A 17,536-nucleotide genomic window follows, 5' to 3' on the forward strand; every position below is an offset into this window, starting at 1 on the left:
AACACCTACAGTGCATTGGGAAAGTATTCAGACCCCTTTTTCCACGTTTTGTTACGTTAGAGCCTTATTCTGTAATGGATTAAATAAAAAAAATACCCCATAATGACAAAGTGAAAACAGGTTTTTATTACATTTAAATGTATTAAAAAAACTAAAAATTTAAAAATTACATTTACATAAGTATTCAGACCTTTTACTCAGTACTTTGTTGAAACACTTTTGGCAGCGATTACAGCCTCGAGTCTTGGGTATGACTCTACAAGCTGGGCACACCTGTATTTGGGGAGTTTCTCCTATTCTCTGCAGATCCTCTCAAGGTCTGTCAGGTTGGATGGGGAGCGTCTCTCCAGGGATGTTCGATCGGGTTCAAGTCCGGGCTTTGGCTAGGAAACTCAAGGACATTAAGAGATTTGTCCCGAAGCCACTCCTGCATTGTCTTGGCTGTGTGCTTAGGGTCATTGTCCTGTTGGAAGGTGAACCTTTGCCCCAGTCTGAGGTCCTGAGCGCTCTGGAGCAGGTTTTCATCAAGGATCCCTCTGTACTTTTCTCTGTTCATCTTTGCTTCGATCCTGACTAGTCTCCCAGTCCCTGCCACTAAAAAACATCCCCACAGCATAATGCTGTCGCCACCATGCTTCACCGTAGGGATGGTGCCAGGTTTCCTTCAGACGTGATGCTTGGCATTCAGGCCAAAGAGTTCAATCTTGGTTTCATCAGACCAGAGAATCTTTTTTCTGATGGTCTGAAAGTCTTTAGGTGCCTTTTGGCAAGCTCCAAGTGGGCTGTCGTGCCTTTTTACTGAGGAGTGGCTTCTGTCTGGTCACTCTACCATAAAGGCCTGAGATCGTGGTTTTTGCTCTGACATGCACTGTCAACTGTGGGACCTTATATAGACAGTTGTGTGCCTTTCCAAATCATTTCCAATCAATTGAATTTACCACAGGTGGACTCCAATCAAGTTGTAGAAACATCTCAAAGATGATCAATGGAAACAGGATGCACCTGAGCTCAATTTTGAGTCTCATAGCAAAGGGTCTGAACACTTAACACTTAAGGAAATAAGGTATTTCTAAAAAAAACAGTTTTTGCTTTATCATTATGGGGTATTTTTTATTTATTTAACCAATTTTAGACAACTGGACAGTTTTTATGTTATGAGAACATTTTCCGCAACCTAACCAATATTATGGGAACTTTCACAGAATCAATTTTGGTTTGCTAGATGTTTTGTTGTAAATGAAGAGAAAACAAGCCTCCATCAAATCACAGCTGACAGAGGTTTCCTTGCACTTACAAGCAATTACTGAGACCTGAGGAGGTCGAGACATCCCTCCTGTCAGCTCAGCGTTGCTCCGGGTGCAGCCATCCCACAGAGCCATTGTATATTCATTGCTGCATTGACATTCAATGTGCACCAATACCGCGTCCTCTCATAACCAACAAGTTGCAATTTTTATGCATGTGAACATTGGAGGGGAAATGTCTTATTGGAGACGACTTGGGTATAGTGAGCTTTTAGCAAAGCGTTTTGCGCTGCATCCAGACCCAGAGCGATCCGTTTGTTTCTTGGATGTGCTGTTTCACAGGAAGGTGTGCATGTATTATTCAGATTTACTGTGGTGGGTCTGGTCCCCAGCTAGATGGCCATCTGCTCGGTGGACATTGTGATGTTTTTGGAACATGCTGCCTTTCAGCTTCAGGTTTACGCCTCATAGTTCAGTGGGGACAAATTAAATGAAGGGGTTATGGATTCCTGTGATAATGTCCAATGCCCTTTTCTCAAAGTTGGCCGCCCTTTCCCCCTAACCAAAGTAGTTTAAGTTAAGGGGAAGCGAGGGTTAAGTTGAGTTCAACTGTGAAGGGAAAGTCTGAATCCTCTTCACCTGGTTGCTTGGATAATTATTCCTGAACAGCTGTGCTTGTCCAGATGCAGAGACAGCTAAAATGTGCTGTGTGGGGGGAGTTTGGTGCCAAGCTGTGCCTGTTTGGTGGAGACAGCAGGTGCCTGGCGGTAGGACGCCTCTCAGGGGGGAGTGGTCTGTAATCTGCCCTATGGGTGGGATTGTTGTCTGAGAAAGTGCGTGTGTGGCTCAGCACTATAGACCCCTGTACAGAGACACTGTCCTTGGGGATAATACCAGGGGGAAAGCAGCTTTATGGGGTGCCATGCAGACGCTAAGGAAAAAGGCCATGGTGATATGCACTTTTGAGTCTGATTAGCATGTGGCATATTCTGCTTTTCAGCAGCTCACGGTTGACCCTATTGGAATCATTTCAATTGCTTGTTCTGTCAAAAGGGGTAGGTGCCATTACCAAGGCAAATAGAAAGCTTAAAAAAGTATTTGCATCCCTCATAATCACCTCAGCAATAGGGTGCTAAATTAATTAGCAACAACCCCAATCAACAGAACCTTGTTAGTGCTTGAGGTTTCTAATGCTGTAACCTTGGATTCGGATGGAAGAAAGGAGGCAATCAGTGGCGTTCACCTTCTTGCTGATGGATTGGAGGAATAGGGGTTGATGGGATAGAGGAGGGCAGAGAAACAATATGGGCTGATTAAGTGCCTGATTAGACCTCACAATTACATTAGGCAACAGCTCTTCACTGAGCATCAACCCTTACACGGCCACTCTTCTATTCTGATATTCTCATGTGGATTTCTGTATTCTATTCTAGTGGAGTTGATTGTGGTTGAGAAGAAGGCGTAGTTGGACTGTGTTCTGATGCCAAATGCCAGGTGTCACTGTCCCAGACTGATGATGAAGCGCTTGACCTTTCCCTGTAGGTGACCGATCCTAAATGATAATGCCCTACCTGTCACCCTAGCGAAGTAGGCAATTATTCAGGAAAATACTGTTGGTACAAAGGGTAATTGTTAGACTTTTGATAGGAATTAGTTGTGTATCACTAATTATCTGCTGTACTTGCCACTAGTCTGTACCTAACCTTGTCCCTAGGCTCAAGTGCTAGAGAGCCAGCTGGGGACGAGATTAGTCAGTTTCTTATAATACAGCTGTTAAATCAAATCAAATGTATTTATATAGCCCTTCTTACATCAACTGATATCTCAAAGTACTGTACAGAAACCCAGCCTAAAACCCCAAACAGCAAGCAATGCAGGTGTAGAAGCACTGTTATTGGGTGATTGTCTTTATAAGGTGTAAGGAGAGGGTTAAAGCGTTTATCGTCTTTATAAGGTGTAAGGAGAGGGTTAAAGGGTTTATCGTCTTTATAAGGTGTAAGGAGAGGGTTAAAGGGTTTATTGTCTTTATAAGGTGTAAGGAGAGGGTTAAAGGGTTTATCATCTTTATAAGGTGTAAGGAGAGGGTTAAAGGGTTTATCGTCTTTATAAGGTGTAAGGAGAGGGTTAAAGGGTTTATCGTCTTTATAAGGTGTAAGGAGAGGGTTAAAGGGTTTATCGTCTTTATAAGGTGTAAGGAGAGGGTTAAAGGGTTTATCGTCTTTATAAGGTGTAAGGAGAGGGTTAAAGGGTTTATCGTCTTTATAAGGTGTAAGGAGAGGGTTAAAGGGTTTATCATCTAAATAAGGTGTAAGGAGAGGGTTAAAGGGTTTATCGTCTTTATAAAGTGTAAGGAGAGGGTTAAAGGGTTTATCGTCTTTATAAGGTGTAAGGAGAGGGTTAAAGGGTTTATCGTCTTTATAAGGTGTAAGGAGAGGGTTAAAGGGTTTATCGTCTTTATAAGGTGTAAGGAGAGGGTTAAAGCGTTTATCGTCTTTATAAGGTGTAAGGAGAGGGTTAAAGGGTTTATCGTCTTTATAAGGTGTAAGGAGAGGGTTAAAGGGTTTATCGTCTTTATAAAGTGTAAGAAGAGGGTTAAAGGGTTTATCGTCTTTATAAAGTGTAAGGAGAGGGTTAAAGGGTTTATTCCATAAATGGCTGTTTGTTTTCTGCCTCGGATCACTTAACATTTATGACTGATCCATAAAGGTTATGTGCTTGAGTCACTTGTTCCCCATCAAATGAGATACCAAAACACACACACACACACACACACACACACACACACACACACACACACACACACACACACACACACACACACACACACACACACACACTATGCTAATAGTCAAAACACTCAACGGATGCCAGTCTTCCATGACTGAGTGAAGACAGTACAGTATCAAGGCCTTTTCTGTCATTGCATTCTTTGATGGAGAGAACCTGAGTGTATTGAATCACATGGTTTATGGTTCTCCCCCTGAGAAGCCACACATGGTCAGGTCAAGATAAGATGGTAAAATCATCTGAAATACGTCACCTCTCGGAGTCGGAGTTCAGCGGAGCGTGATTAAGACGTAATCTTGATGATTGCTGCAGGTTCGTCTTGCCACCTTTGTCTTAAAAAGGAAGCCGATGACTGTACAGGAAAGAAAATGTAACTAGTTTATGGCTTCTGAGGCGAGCCACTGGCCACCAGTGTCAGATGGGTCACTGGACACCAGCCATCTCCCCAGAGGCAGCCATGTGTGCACTATAGCAACTACACACACTCAATAATAAACAGGTAGTCCGTTATCTCTATTAGATTAATTTGATGTGGATTTCATTAACGTGCTTTACGACATGAAGGAGCTGAGGATGTGTCATTATCATAAATCAGCTGATTGGCACACTCATTAATCAAATGGAAACACAAATTAGGAGGTAAACAATGTAAAGAGCAATTACTGCTGCCTTGTCCTGCAGCTGTATCAGACAGATTTGGCTATGCTCTAATTGTTTTACATTCAAAATGAGACATAATGGGAAAAATAAGACTTTGTCCGTCTTGATAAGAGGTATTTTATAGAATTGATGAACTTTTTTGAGAAAAAAAATAAGAGTAATTTAACTCTTTGGCCTCAGACAATAGGCCCATTTGGCCTCTAATACATGTTCTCCTTTTTTATACAGAGCCAATTTTCCTCTGTTCACATCAGTGGTTCTACTGATGGACACAGCCTATTGATAATCTGCTGGGCGAGATAGTGGGAGTTCTACTCTCTAACTTCAGATACTTAGCTGTGCTCTGCTCTGCCTTTCATGCCGTTGGAGAATGAATAGCCTTTGATAGCTGTTGAATTCTGCTCTTGGTGATGACTTTGCTCATCCACCCAGAGTGAAATCCCATTCCACCGCGCCTCTGTCTGAGTGTTCCATCGTATAGAGACATGCTGTGCCACATAGAGCATGAGGATGCCACAGGCGATATGCTATACTGTATTATGTGTTTTATACATGTGTTATAACAAGATTCTATAACAAGATTCACTATTGTTTTCACTATATATTTTACCTCTTGGTGATGTCATTCGGAGACATAATGTTAACTTTCACTGCTATGTTGAGGACACACAGCTGTACATTTCGATGAAACATGGTGAAGCCCCAAAATTACCCTCCCCGGAAGCCTGTGTTTCAGACATAAGGAAGTGGATGGCTGCAAATGTTCTACTTTTAAACTTGGACAAAACAGAGATGCTTGTTCTAGGTCCCAAGAAACAAAGAGATCTTCTGTTGAATCTGACAATTAATCTTGATGGTTGTACAGTCGTCTAAAATAAAACTGTGAAGGACCTCGGCGTTACTCTGGACCCTGATCTCTCTTTTGACGAACATATCAAGAATGTTTCAAGGACAGCTTTTTTCCATCTACGTAACATTGCAAAAATCTGAAACTTTCTGTCCAAAAATGTGGCAGAAAAATGTATCCATGCTTTTGTCACTTCTAGGTTAGACTACTGCAATGCTCTACTTTCCGGCTACCCAGATAAAGCACTAAATGAACTTCAGTTAGTGCTAAACACGGCTGCTAGAATCTTGACTAGAAACAAAAAACTTTATCATATTACTCCAGTGCTAGCCTCTCTACACTGGCTTCCTGTTAAGGCAAGGGCTGATTTCAAGGTTTTACTGCTAACCTACAAAGCATTACATGGGCTTGCTCCTACCTATCTTTCCGATTTGGTCCTGCCGTACATACCTATACGTACGCTACGGTCACAAGTCGCAGGCCTCCTTACTGTTCCTAGAATTTTTAAGCAAACAGCTAGAGGCAGGGCTTTCTCCTATCGAGCACCATTTTTATGGAATGGTCTGCCTACCCATGTGAGAGACGCAGACTCGGTCTCGACCTTTAAGTCCTTACTGAAGACTCATCTCTTCAGTAGGTCGTATGATTGAGTGTAGTCTGGCCCAGGAGTGTGAAGGTGAACGGAAAGGCACTGGAGCAACAAACCGCCCTTGCTGTCTCTACCTGGCTGGTTCCCCTCTCTCCACTGGGATTCTCTGCCTCTAACCCTATTACAGGGGCTGAGTCACTGGCTTACTGCTGCTCTTCCATGCCGTCCCTAGAAGGGGTGCGTCACTTGAGTGGGTTGAGTCGCTGACGTGATCTTCCTGTCCGAGTTGGCGCCCCCCCTTGGGTTGTGCCGTGGTGGAGATCTTTGTGGGCTATACTCGGCCTTGTCTCAGGATGGTAAGTTGGTGGTTGAAGATATCCCTCTAGTGGTGTGGGGGCTGTGCTTTGGCAAAGTGGGTGGGGTTATATCCTGCCTGTTTGGCCCTGTCCGGGGGTATCGTCGGATGGGGCCACAGTGTCTCCCGACCCCTCCTGTCTCAGCCTCCAGTATTTATCCTGCAGTAGTTTATGTGTCGGGGGGCTAGGGTCAGTCTGTTATATCTGGGGTATTTCTCCTGTCTTATTCAGTGTCCTGTGTGAATTTAAGTATGCTCTCTCTAATTCTCTCTTTCTTTCTCTCTCTCTCGGAGGACCTAAGCCCTAGGACCATGCCTCAGGACTACCTGGCCTGATGACTCCTTGCTGTCCCCAGTCCACCTGGCCGTGTTGCTGCTCCAGTTTCATCTGTTCTGCCTGCGGCTATGAAACCGTGACCTGTTCACCGGACGTGCTACCTGTCCCAGACCTGCTGTTTTCAACTCTCTAGAGACAGCAGGAGAGGTAGAGATACTCTGAATGATCGTCTATGAAAAGCCACCTGACATTTACTCCTGAGGTGCTGACCTGTTGCACCCTCGACAACCACTGGGATTGTTATTATTTGACCCTGCTGGTCATCTATGAACATTTGAACATCTTGGCCATGTTCTGTCCACCCGGCACAGCCAGAAGAGGACTGGCCACCCCTCAGAGCCTGGTTCCTTTCTAGGTTCCTTCCTAGGTTCCTGCCTTTCTAGGGAGTTTTTCCAAGCCACCGTGCTTCTACACCTGCATTGCTTGCTGTTTGGGGTTTTAGGCTGGGTTTCTGTACAGCACTTTGTGACATCAGCTGATGTAAGAAGGGCTTTATAAATAAATTTGATTGATTCTGCACGAAACTCAACAATAATATGGTGTACCGTGTCAATGAGCTATGCAACATTTTAGCATTCAAGAGCATTGAATGTACGACTTGATGTACTACATACTACATTACACTTCACAGTCTAGTAGTCCATATTGACTCTTTAAATACATAAATAAACTTCCTATGATAGTCAGTTTGACATATAGCCATTGGCAGCTACTTGCATACAAACACAAGATTCTGTCTCTCTAAGATGCTTTTCCACACCCACACAAAGAAAATTCAATTTAAGTTTAAACGCTAATGAATAATGTGCCACTAACCTTTTGTTTTCTGATGGAGTCCTATAGTGTTTGAATTCATGTCTATTTAATTCATTCATGTCACACTTAATTACCAAACTAATTAATTTAACAAGGCAAAAGCGTCACACGGATAAATGATTGGAGAGGAAGTAGGCAGTGTTCTTCTTTAGCCACTCCCTCCCTGCATCAACAAAGCCTATTTCTTATGGCTTCTATTAGTGTCATCAATAAGCCTGATTTATCCTCTAGTTTACTGTTATTTCACTCACTGGTCGATCAACAAAACAGATGATACTTTACACACTGTTAATAGTCTAGACAGCCCTTTATGAGGTTGACTGGACAAATAGTGTTAAAGGTTGAGACAGTTTTACACAGTCATTTGTAGTGTTGCTGAGCAGCTGCTCTCCTCATGGTAGATGAAGCACGAAGACTAGGGGTCATGTTTTCTCTTGTGTTTTTCTCCAGGACCCCAGAGGAGCTAGAGGGCACTAGTGGGAGAGATGTGAGTTCAGGCAGCAGATGACATGTCCACTATACTGAGGTTAGGTAGCTGTCTGTCTGTATAACATTAACATAATGCTCATTCAGTCAACAAAGTCATTAGAAGTAAACCTCTCTGGCTGTTAGACTGGCAGAGAAAAACAACATTCATAATTAAATAAACCTGCCACAGAAAAGTTATAAAAGTATTTCCTCCGTTTTTTTTTACTGACACTAATAAGTACTGTGTCTTGTGGTCGCCTAATTGGACAAGTTCCAAAGGAAAACAAATTAAACATACGTCAGCTGACAAAGTAAGAATATAACTAATTGCACACAAAGACAGAAATGACATAAATACTGAAAGTAGTTGAAGTGAGAAGCAGGTAGGAAACATTACATTTCTTACTGTACTTGCAACAATGCTATCTTCAAGCTATTCAAGGCCATAGAGATAAACGTTAACTGCTATCTAACCACTACATTCAAATTAAAAGTTTAGAAAATGAATTACATCTGAAGAAAACATCTCAAGAGTGCTAAAACAGAACATTATATTGTTTTCTTTGACATTCTTTAATTTAATCTATTTTCATAGAATAGTAACGTATTATTATAATTGTGCTGTTTTTGCATTCTCAGCCATATGCAAACTGAACATCGAATCCAGCACATTTCCCCCTGGTAAACATCAGTGTCTGATTAAGTACTAGCCAACGAGTATTAAACCAAACATCAAGCAATAGCATCTCTGACTTATGAGCCTGTAGTGCTGTTCACTGCATCTTCAGGCTTAGAGTTAATCACCTCCCAAACACAAGACTCCTCTGTCTGCCAATCACACACAGGATTAGCAGGGCTTGGCTATGTGTTTTAATTAACCAACGTCTATCCTCTTCATAAAAGGCTGAGATAACGGCCTGTCTTTCGGACTGATCATACGATTCAGGTGTTTGCAATTGAGATTCAGTATTTAGATTTATTTTGTTGGGGCTAACCTCATCTATTTTGTTTGTTCATATATGGGGCTTTGGTTTTTAGTTTTCTACTTTTTAATGAGGTCTGTTTTGAGCATTTGTTTCCCATTAAAAGTTTTAACTCGATATACTCCAATGTGTGCCTTTGCTTTATGACCAAGCCCTGACATCCTCCACAGCACTTCTGGTCAGAATGATATTCTTATTCTAGTGAAGCAGCCGCTGTCCCTCAACAATCAATTACCACTGTTGGTAGTGTAGATCTCTTGTACAAAGCAAGTCCCTGAAATAATTATATGTTTTCTTGTTGGCTGTTGTGTGTATTTCCACTGAATATGTTGTAACAAAAGTATCTCTGTGGAAAAAGTAGAGGACATATCCTCTTTTGAACACTGAGAATTAGAGCTTTGTACAGAAGGATGTTAGGTAACTGGAGTAAATGTTTGTTTGTCCTTCCCAGTCATTGTCCACACAAGGTGTGTGTGTGTGTGTGTGTGTGTGTGTGTGTGTGTGTGTGTGTGTGTGTGTGTGTGTGTGTGTGTGTGTGTGTGTGTGTGTGTGTGTGTGTGTGTGTGTGTGTGTGTGTGTGTGTGTGTGTGTGTGTGTGTGTGTGTGTGTGTGTGTGTGTGTGTGTGTGTGTGTGTGTGTGTGTGTGGTTACACAGTACCTGGAATTACGTTAGCAGGCAGAACCTGTCACCCCTAGCTGTCGCTGTCTATGCTCACACACATGTATCTATTTATACTTATATCATTTAATTAGGCCGCAGCCAAGCGAAGTGATACATGCCATCAATCTTAATCAATAAATTAGTCAACTAAACAAGCCATGCACTGACACTCATTCACTCTCCATTCCCCCACTGTGCTAATTACACTTAAACATGGCATTGCAGATTAAAATGGAACGTTTAAATAGAACATCTTAATGAAACATCATACCGTAAAGTTAATCAATTCATGTACTTGTGTACTGTTTCATGTTATACGTGTGTAAGCATACAGTGTGCATAATGTTCATTAAAATGTCAGCATTTGCATTATTCATATTTTCACATTGTTGTCCCAAGCTCCTCCCATGTTTAGATCAGATTGTTTCAGTCATTTTCACACTAGGGTAGTTTGCAGAGGCGAACTCTTCACAACTGTATATTTAACTTAGTAGAGTAGAAATTATGAAACACACTATACATACACCAGTATGTGGACACCCCTTCAAATTAGTAGATGTGGCTATTTCAGCCACACACAGGAGTATAAAATTGAGCAAAGCCATGCAATTTCCATAGACAAACATTGCCAGTAGAATAGCCTTACTGAAGAGCTCAGTGACTTTCAACGTGGCACCGTCATAGGATGCCATCTTTCCAACAAGTCAGTTCGTCAAATTTTTGCCCTGCCAGAGCTTCCTGTAGTGAAGTGGAAACCTCTAGGAGCAACAACAGCTCAGCCGTGAAGTGGTAGACCACAGAAACTCGCAGAATGGGACCTCCGAGTGCTTAAGCGCGTAAAAATCGTCTGTCCTTGGTTTCAACACTGCCTCTGGAAGCAATGTCAGCACAATAACTGTTCGTCAGGACTTCCATGAAATGGGTTTCCATGGCCAAGCAACCACATACAAGTCTAAGATCACAATGCGCAAGCGTCGGCTGGAGGGGTGTAAAGCTCACCGCCATTGGACTTTGGAGCGGTGGAAACGCATTCTCTGGAGCGATAAATCACGCTTAACCATCTGGCAGTTCGATGGATGAGTCTGGATTTGGCAGATGCCAGGAGAACGCTACATGCCTCAGTGCATAGTGCCAACTGTAAAGTTTAGTGGAGGAGGAATAATGGTCTAGGATGGTTTTTCATAGTTCTGGCTAGACCCCTTAGTTCCAGTAAAGGGAAATCTTAATGCTACAGCATACAGTGACATTCTAGACAATTCTGTGCTTCCAACTTTGTGGCAACAGTTTGGGGTAAGCCCTTTCCTGTTTTAGCATGACAATGCCCCTGTGCACAAAGTGAGGTCCATACAGAAATGGTTTGTCGAGATCGGTGTGGAAGAACTTGACCGGCCTGCACAGAGCTCTGACCTCAACCCGATCGAACACCTTTGGGATGAATTGGAACGCCGACTGCGAGCCAGGCCTAAACGCCCAACATCAGTGCCCGACCTCACTAATTCTCTTGTGGCTGAATGGAAGCAAGTCCTTAAAGCAATGTTCCAACATCTAGTGGAAAGCCTTCCAAGAAGAGTGGAGGCTGTTACAGCAGCAAAAGGAGGACCAACAAGGGCGGTATTACTTTTTCATGATCCTGTGGATAGTGGAGAGAAATTTCTGGTTTCTAAGGTTAAAACATTTCCATTAAAGCTTGAATAATGCTGCTGACCTTTAGCTGGGATCACTTCAAATAATGGAAAAAGAATGGTCCATGCTAATAAATGAGGTCCTGTTCTTGAAAATGCGTATCAATTTGTCAAATCAATGTTAACATCCAAAGGCTGTTACTGATATCTTAACGTGTGTGGAGTTAAGCTACTGTATGCAAAAAAAGACCCCTTCAATCAGGATCACTAAATACAGTACATCACTCACCACATCACATCTAATGGAGATGAAATACACTGCCCAGTTTCAATTGAGAGGCCAAAGTGGGTAGTCAAATATTTAAGAAATATCAAAAGCTCTGGATCTAGAGGCTGAGTTGAATACAGTGTTTTGAAGCAAAGTACAAATACAAAATCTATATCCACACCAGGGGTAACAGTACAGGACCAAGGGAATGATTGCTGTCACAGAGCAGATTGGATGGTAAGGGTTGTGGGTTCATTCCCCACGGGGGGACCAGGATGAATATGTATGAACTTTCCAATTTGTAAGTCGCTCTGGATAAGAGCGTCTGCTAAATGACTTAAATGTAAATGTAAATGTAACCACCTTTATGGCTTGAACCGTATTAGAAGTTCTTGACAATAGGAATATCAGGTCAAAGACAATACAGCCCATTTCACATTGATATCTTTTTATTAAGACAAGTACTCTTCAGATTTTCTTTTGTAAAAATGTTTTATGAACCAATACAAAATATGTATGGGAACATGAGGAAACCTTTCTTTACTACACAGAAATGTTGCCCAGGTACAGAGGGACTAAAGATTTCACCTCAAAACAACTAACTGGAGCAATGAACAACCAAACGTTCTAGGCATCAAACATGTTCTCCTACCAAACAGCCAAGAAATGTTGGGGGTTAATCAGAAAACTTAACCACTGCAATTATACCACCTGTTTTTTGAAAACCAATCTGAAAATGTGACTGACATGCATCATATTCAGGATACTAATACACCATTAGAAAGGAAATAGATGCTATTTAAGTCTACACAATCCGTAATCGCGGAAGTTCAGCTTTACAACATGATTCAAATTTAAAGGCATGTGTTCCTGCGTTAGCGAAGACTGCATTCACGGTAAACACTGTATATGTCAGCTCAAACGGAAATGACCTTCAAATTTCTATCGCACAATCTGTGATGCGATCAGCGATACAGATTCAATAGAGCCTTTAGTCTCCATTTTTTTGTGATTACTTGTTCTTTATGTCTGGGCAAAAAACAGATGATATGTTCTACTGTGGATATAAGGATTTATCAACAACCACCCTTGTATTTTGCTGGACACTGACTGTACAAGTGATATTGTCTGATTAACAAATCTAGTTCTTTCTTTGTGAACTAGGTCTATACAAAATAAGATGTAACATTTAACAGTGCACCATATATTAAGAACACAAACATATACAACTGAGAAAAAAAATACTTTCTGAAATGTGTAGTATTCTTGGGGGGCTTTCACTTTGCATTTCACCTGAGATGCAAAACACAAGATTCAACATGAACCTGAGAAAGTGGAAACACATGGACTACATATCAAATAGCACTCAGAGGCCAGTTTATTAGGTACACTCATCTAGTACTGGGTCGGACCCCCTTTGCCTCCAGAACAGCCTGAATTCTTCGGGGCATGGAAACATTGCTCAATTGGTATCAAGGGCCATAATTTGAGCCAGGAAAACATTCTCTACACCATCACACCACGGCCACCAGCATGTATCGTTGACACCAGGCAGGATGGGGCCGTGGACTCATGCTGCTTACACCTAATCCTGACTCTGCCATCAGCATGTATCGTTGACACCAGGCAGGATGGGGCCGTGGACTCATGCTGCTTACACCTAATCCTGACTCTGCCATCAGCATGTATCGTTGACACCAGGCAGGATGGGGCCGTGGACTCATGCTGCTTACACCTAATCCTGACTCTGCCATCAGCATGTATCGTTGACACCAGGCAGGATGGGGCCGTGGACTCATGCTGCTTACACCTAATCCTGACTCTGCCATCAGCATGTATCGTTGACACCAGGCAGGATGGGGCCGTGGACTCATGCTGCTTACACCTAATCCTGACTCTGCCATCAGCATGTATCGTTGACACCAGGCAGGATGGGGCCGTGGACTCATGCTGCTTACACCTAATCCTGACTCTGCCATCAGCATGTATCGTTGACACCAGGCAGGATGGGGCCGTGGACTCATGCTGCTTACACCTAATCCTGACTCTGCCATCAGCATGTATCGTTGACACCAGGCAGGATGGGGCCGTGGACTCATGCTGCTTACACCTAATCCTGACTCTGCCATCAGCATGTATCGTTGACACCAGGCAGGATGGGGCCGTGGACTCATGCTGCTTACACCTAATCCTGACTCTGCCATCAGCATGTATCGTTGACACCAGGCAGGATGGGGCCGTGGACTCATGCTGCTTACACCTAATCCTGACTCTGCCATCAGCATGTATCGTTGACACCAGGCAGGATGGGGCCGTGGACTCATGCTGCTTACACCTAATCCTGACTCTGCCATCAGCATGTATCGTTGACACCAGGCAGGATGGGGCCGTGGACTCATGCTGCTTACACCTAATCCTGACTCTGCCATCAGCATGTATCGTTGACACCAGGCAGGATGGGGCCGTGGACTCATGCTGCTTACACCTAATCCTGACTCTGCCATCAGCATGTATCGTTGACACCAGGCAGGATGGGGCCGTGGACTCATGCTGCTTACACCTAATCCTGACTCTGCCATCAGCATGTATCGTTGACACCAGGCAGGATGGGGCCGTGGACTCATGCTGCTTACACCTAATCCTGACTCTGCCATCAGCATGACGCAACAGGAACCGGGATTCGGCAAACCAGGCAATGTTTTTCCACTCCTCAATTGTCCAGTGTTGGTGATCGCTTACCCACTGGAGCCGCTTCTTCTTTTAAGCTGATAGGACTGGAACCCAGTGTGGTCATCTGCTGCAATAGCCCATCCGTGACAAGTACCGACATGTTGTGCGTTCCGATATGCCGTTCTGCAAACCACTGTTGTACTGCGCCGTTATTTGCCTGTTTGTGGCCTTGCACGATTCTTGCCATCCTCCTTCAACAAGCTGTTTTCGCCAACAGGACTGCCGCTGACTTTATGTTTTTTGTTTGTCGCACCATTCTCCTTAAACCGTAGACACTGTCGTGCTTTTAAAAAAAACAGGAGGCTGGCCGTTTCTGAGATACTGGAATGGCGCGTCAGGCACCGACGATCATACCACGCTCAAAGTTGCTTAGGTCACTTGTTTTTCCCATTCTAACGTTCAATTGAGCAGTAACTGAATGCCTCAATGTTTGTCTGCCAACTCTATATACTGTAGCAAGCCACGGTCATGTGACTCTGTCTGTAGGAGCAAACCATTTTCAAGAATGGGGTTGTGTACCTAATAAACTGGCCACTGAGTGTATACTGAAAACAAAAACAACACTTAATTTGAATCCCTACAGCGATCATTTCAATTGTATCCAGAATAAAACATTGATGATTAACAAAACAAAAGCAAGTTCAGAACTAATCAATACACTTTGAGATTAATATTGATTTGCACATTTTAATTTGTTATACTGGTATCGGTTATGTTCTGCATCACCCTCAAGCAATTCAATTAAATAAACATCAGATTTCCAGTGCGGTTTTGCTTGTTTTACCTTTCCCAAAGTGTGGCGAGCCTTGGCCACAATTGCAGCACATAACCTCATACAATAACCTTATAAATACAACAAAAATTGATTAAATTAAATACACTTTTTTGCCTACCTTGTAAATTCTTATTGGACAGAAATAGATCGCCCGTAAATAAAATCATTAATACTACTTAGCTTGTTTGTTATAAGGAGCTGTTTTTTAAATAGAAGCAGCCATATCATTCAGTTATGATTCCAATTATTTAGCTTGTTATTCCAGTTCTTAGTACTGTCTGTTTTATGAGTTACATGTGAATAGAGAGTAAGACCACCACTACTAGTGTAAGGTACAGAGAGATTCATATACTAAGATATATTCGGAGTGACACTGTTGACATCGTACTGTATACCCTTTAAATAAAGGAAGGCACTGTATTTAGTCCTTCACTCTTTTTTTCTTCATTATTATGATATATTCCAAAGCAAAGTTTAATCATTGTTTTAAGGCAGTGGCTGTCCTTTTTTATTCATGTATTTGGAGTTGTTTTGTCTATCACACTGTTATATCCAATAAATCCATTGACTAATGCACCATGGAAAGATAAAAGCAGGAACTTCAATATGCATTACAGGGATTCCACAGCAATCTGTACATTTACTTCAAAAGCTGAAACATGGCAGAAATGGAAACCGTGCTAGTCATTCCCCATTCAAAACTTATCGGGGATCTTCAATAACTTATTATTCACAGACACGATTAGGAATGCTCATTGAGCAATGACCATTAGTTGTGTGTTACTTTTTCTAATTTGAAAACAAAACATTTTAACAAAACAATAAGTCATGCAAAAATTATATTCAAAGTGTATCATAATATCCATAAAATATACAATGGCAGTCAAAATAATACATACAGAATTCCTTGTGTACTGGCTACTGTTTGAAAAATTATAATGTTTTAAACATCATTACAATTAAAACATCTTCAATCTAAAGTATAAGTAACATATTTTCTTCCCTTTCATATTGAGATATATTCCTCTCAATAGCAACCCGAGTCAACAGATTAGATAAAGGCCGAAGACAATAATAAAATCGTGTTTGAAGGTCCTTGTAAGGTTTCTAAATATATATTCAATATATTAAAGTCAGTATATTATTCAAGAACAAAATCAAACTTGTTTTATCTGTAGAAGATAATTATTTGAACTGGATTTGACCCTTTGCTGAAAACACTGGGTAATATATGCACTGTATTTGAACACGTACAAGCATTACTATTACATTGGTCCTTCACTGACCTTTGAGGGTATGAGTATGATGACCCAGAGTAAACCATATTGTAGTGACCTTAGCGCAACACCTAGTGACCTCATCAAGGGGATCGGACCTCTTGGCATAACAGTTAAGGCGTTGGCTTAACAGTTGCTGGACCCATGTTTGAGTCCTGGTTGGGACTACCCCCTGAATTCACTATAATATCATGATGTTGAAGCAACACAACAGCCTGTTGCCCCGACCAACATCTGACAGACAAACCAACAATGCTTATGACCATGGCAGCAACTCCAGTCAGTCTTTTAGCCACAGAACAAACATAAAAGGGATGTTTCAGTATGTCTGATAGAGCAGGAGAGGTCATATTTATGCTTGAGTTAAGAGGGACAGTATAGTTTGATATTGATGAGAGCTGTTTACAATAGATTTTAGATAGTCTGGAAATGACTCATATGTGTTGTTGGCTGCTTCTACAGTACACAGCATAGAGAGAGAGTGCTTCTAAAAGCCTGGTACACAAGCTAAGATAGAGCTGCAGGACAACTAGAGAAGAAGTGCCGTGTCATTCAATCTCCTCTGAAAGCTAACTGCAGCAAAAAGGATCTGGTGGAGTCGACAGGCTTGAGGGGAAAAAAGAAAACAACAATTACGAAAGAAATAGAACAAGGCACAAAATTGTCTGTAAAATAATTGAACTGTACAGAATGGGCCCCAGCAGTCCAGGAGAGGTTGGATGGGCGAATCCACGACAAAGCAATGAAGCCTCCAACTGCTCATCCACTCTAATCCTCCTCTAGAGTTCTCATCATTCTTCTCCTCTTCTCTTCTCCTTTCCCCACCTCTCATCTTTCCTTCTCAGCTGCACCAGTTCGACATCCCTCGTTACCCCCCCTCCCCCCACCCCCTCTGGCCCACTCAGAGTTAGATATAGTGCTCCTACAGGACGCCCCCCCCCCTCAACATAACACCCCCATGGCCTCTCATCATTAGATGTAGTACTCCTTCTTCTCTTCCGTGTTGTTGTGTCCCCCCTCTGCATTAATGATGGCCGTGTCTGCATCTGCTGCGTCGTCTGCCCCTTTGGCTTCATGTGTGAAGTAGGTGCCTGCAACGAATAAACAAATTCATGAA

The 17,536-nt window shown here is 42.4% G+C and overlaps 1 protein-coding gene across 2 annotated transcripts in view; it reads right to left on the reverse strand.

The window, feature by feature from the left end:
* Positions 1 to 12,068: 12,068 nt before the first annotated feature.
* LOC139548743 (cell adhesion molecule 1-like) overlaps positions 12,069 to 17,536 on the reverse strand; it is a 177,387-nt gene continuing 171,919 nt past the window's right edge. For both annotated transcript variants that reach the window (XM_071358526.1, XM_071358525.1), the window contains one exon: positions 12,069 to 17,510. In XM_071358526.1, coding sequence (XP_071214627.1) covers positions 17,392 to 17,510 — 119 coding nt within the window. In that variant the 3' untranslated portion in view covers positions 12,069 to 17,391. The remainder of the gene's footprint in view (positions 17,511 to 17,536) is intronic.

This window comes from Salvelinus alpinus, chromosome 22 (assembly GCF_045679555.1).
Source record: "Salvelinus alpinus chromosome 22, SLU_Salpinus.1, whole genome shotgun sequence".
In the NCBI taxonomy this organism is placed as follows: domain Eukaryota; kingdom Metazoa; phylum Chordata; class Actinopteri; order Salmoniformes; family Salmonidae; genus Salvelinus; species Salvelinus alpinus.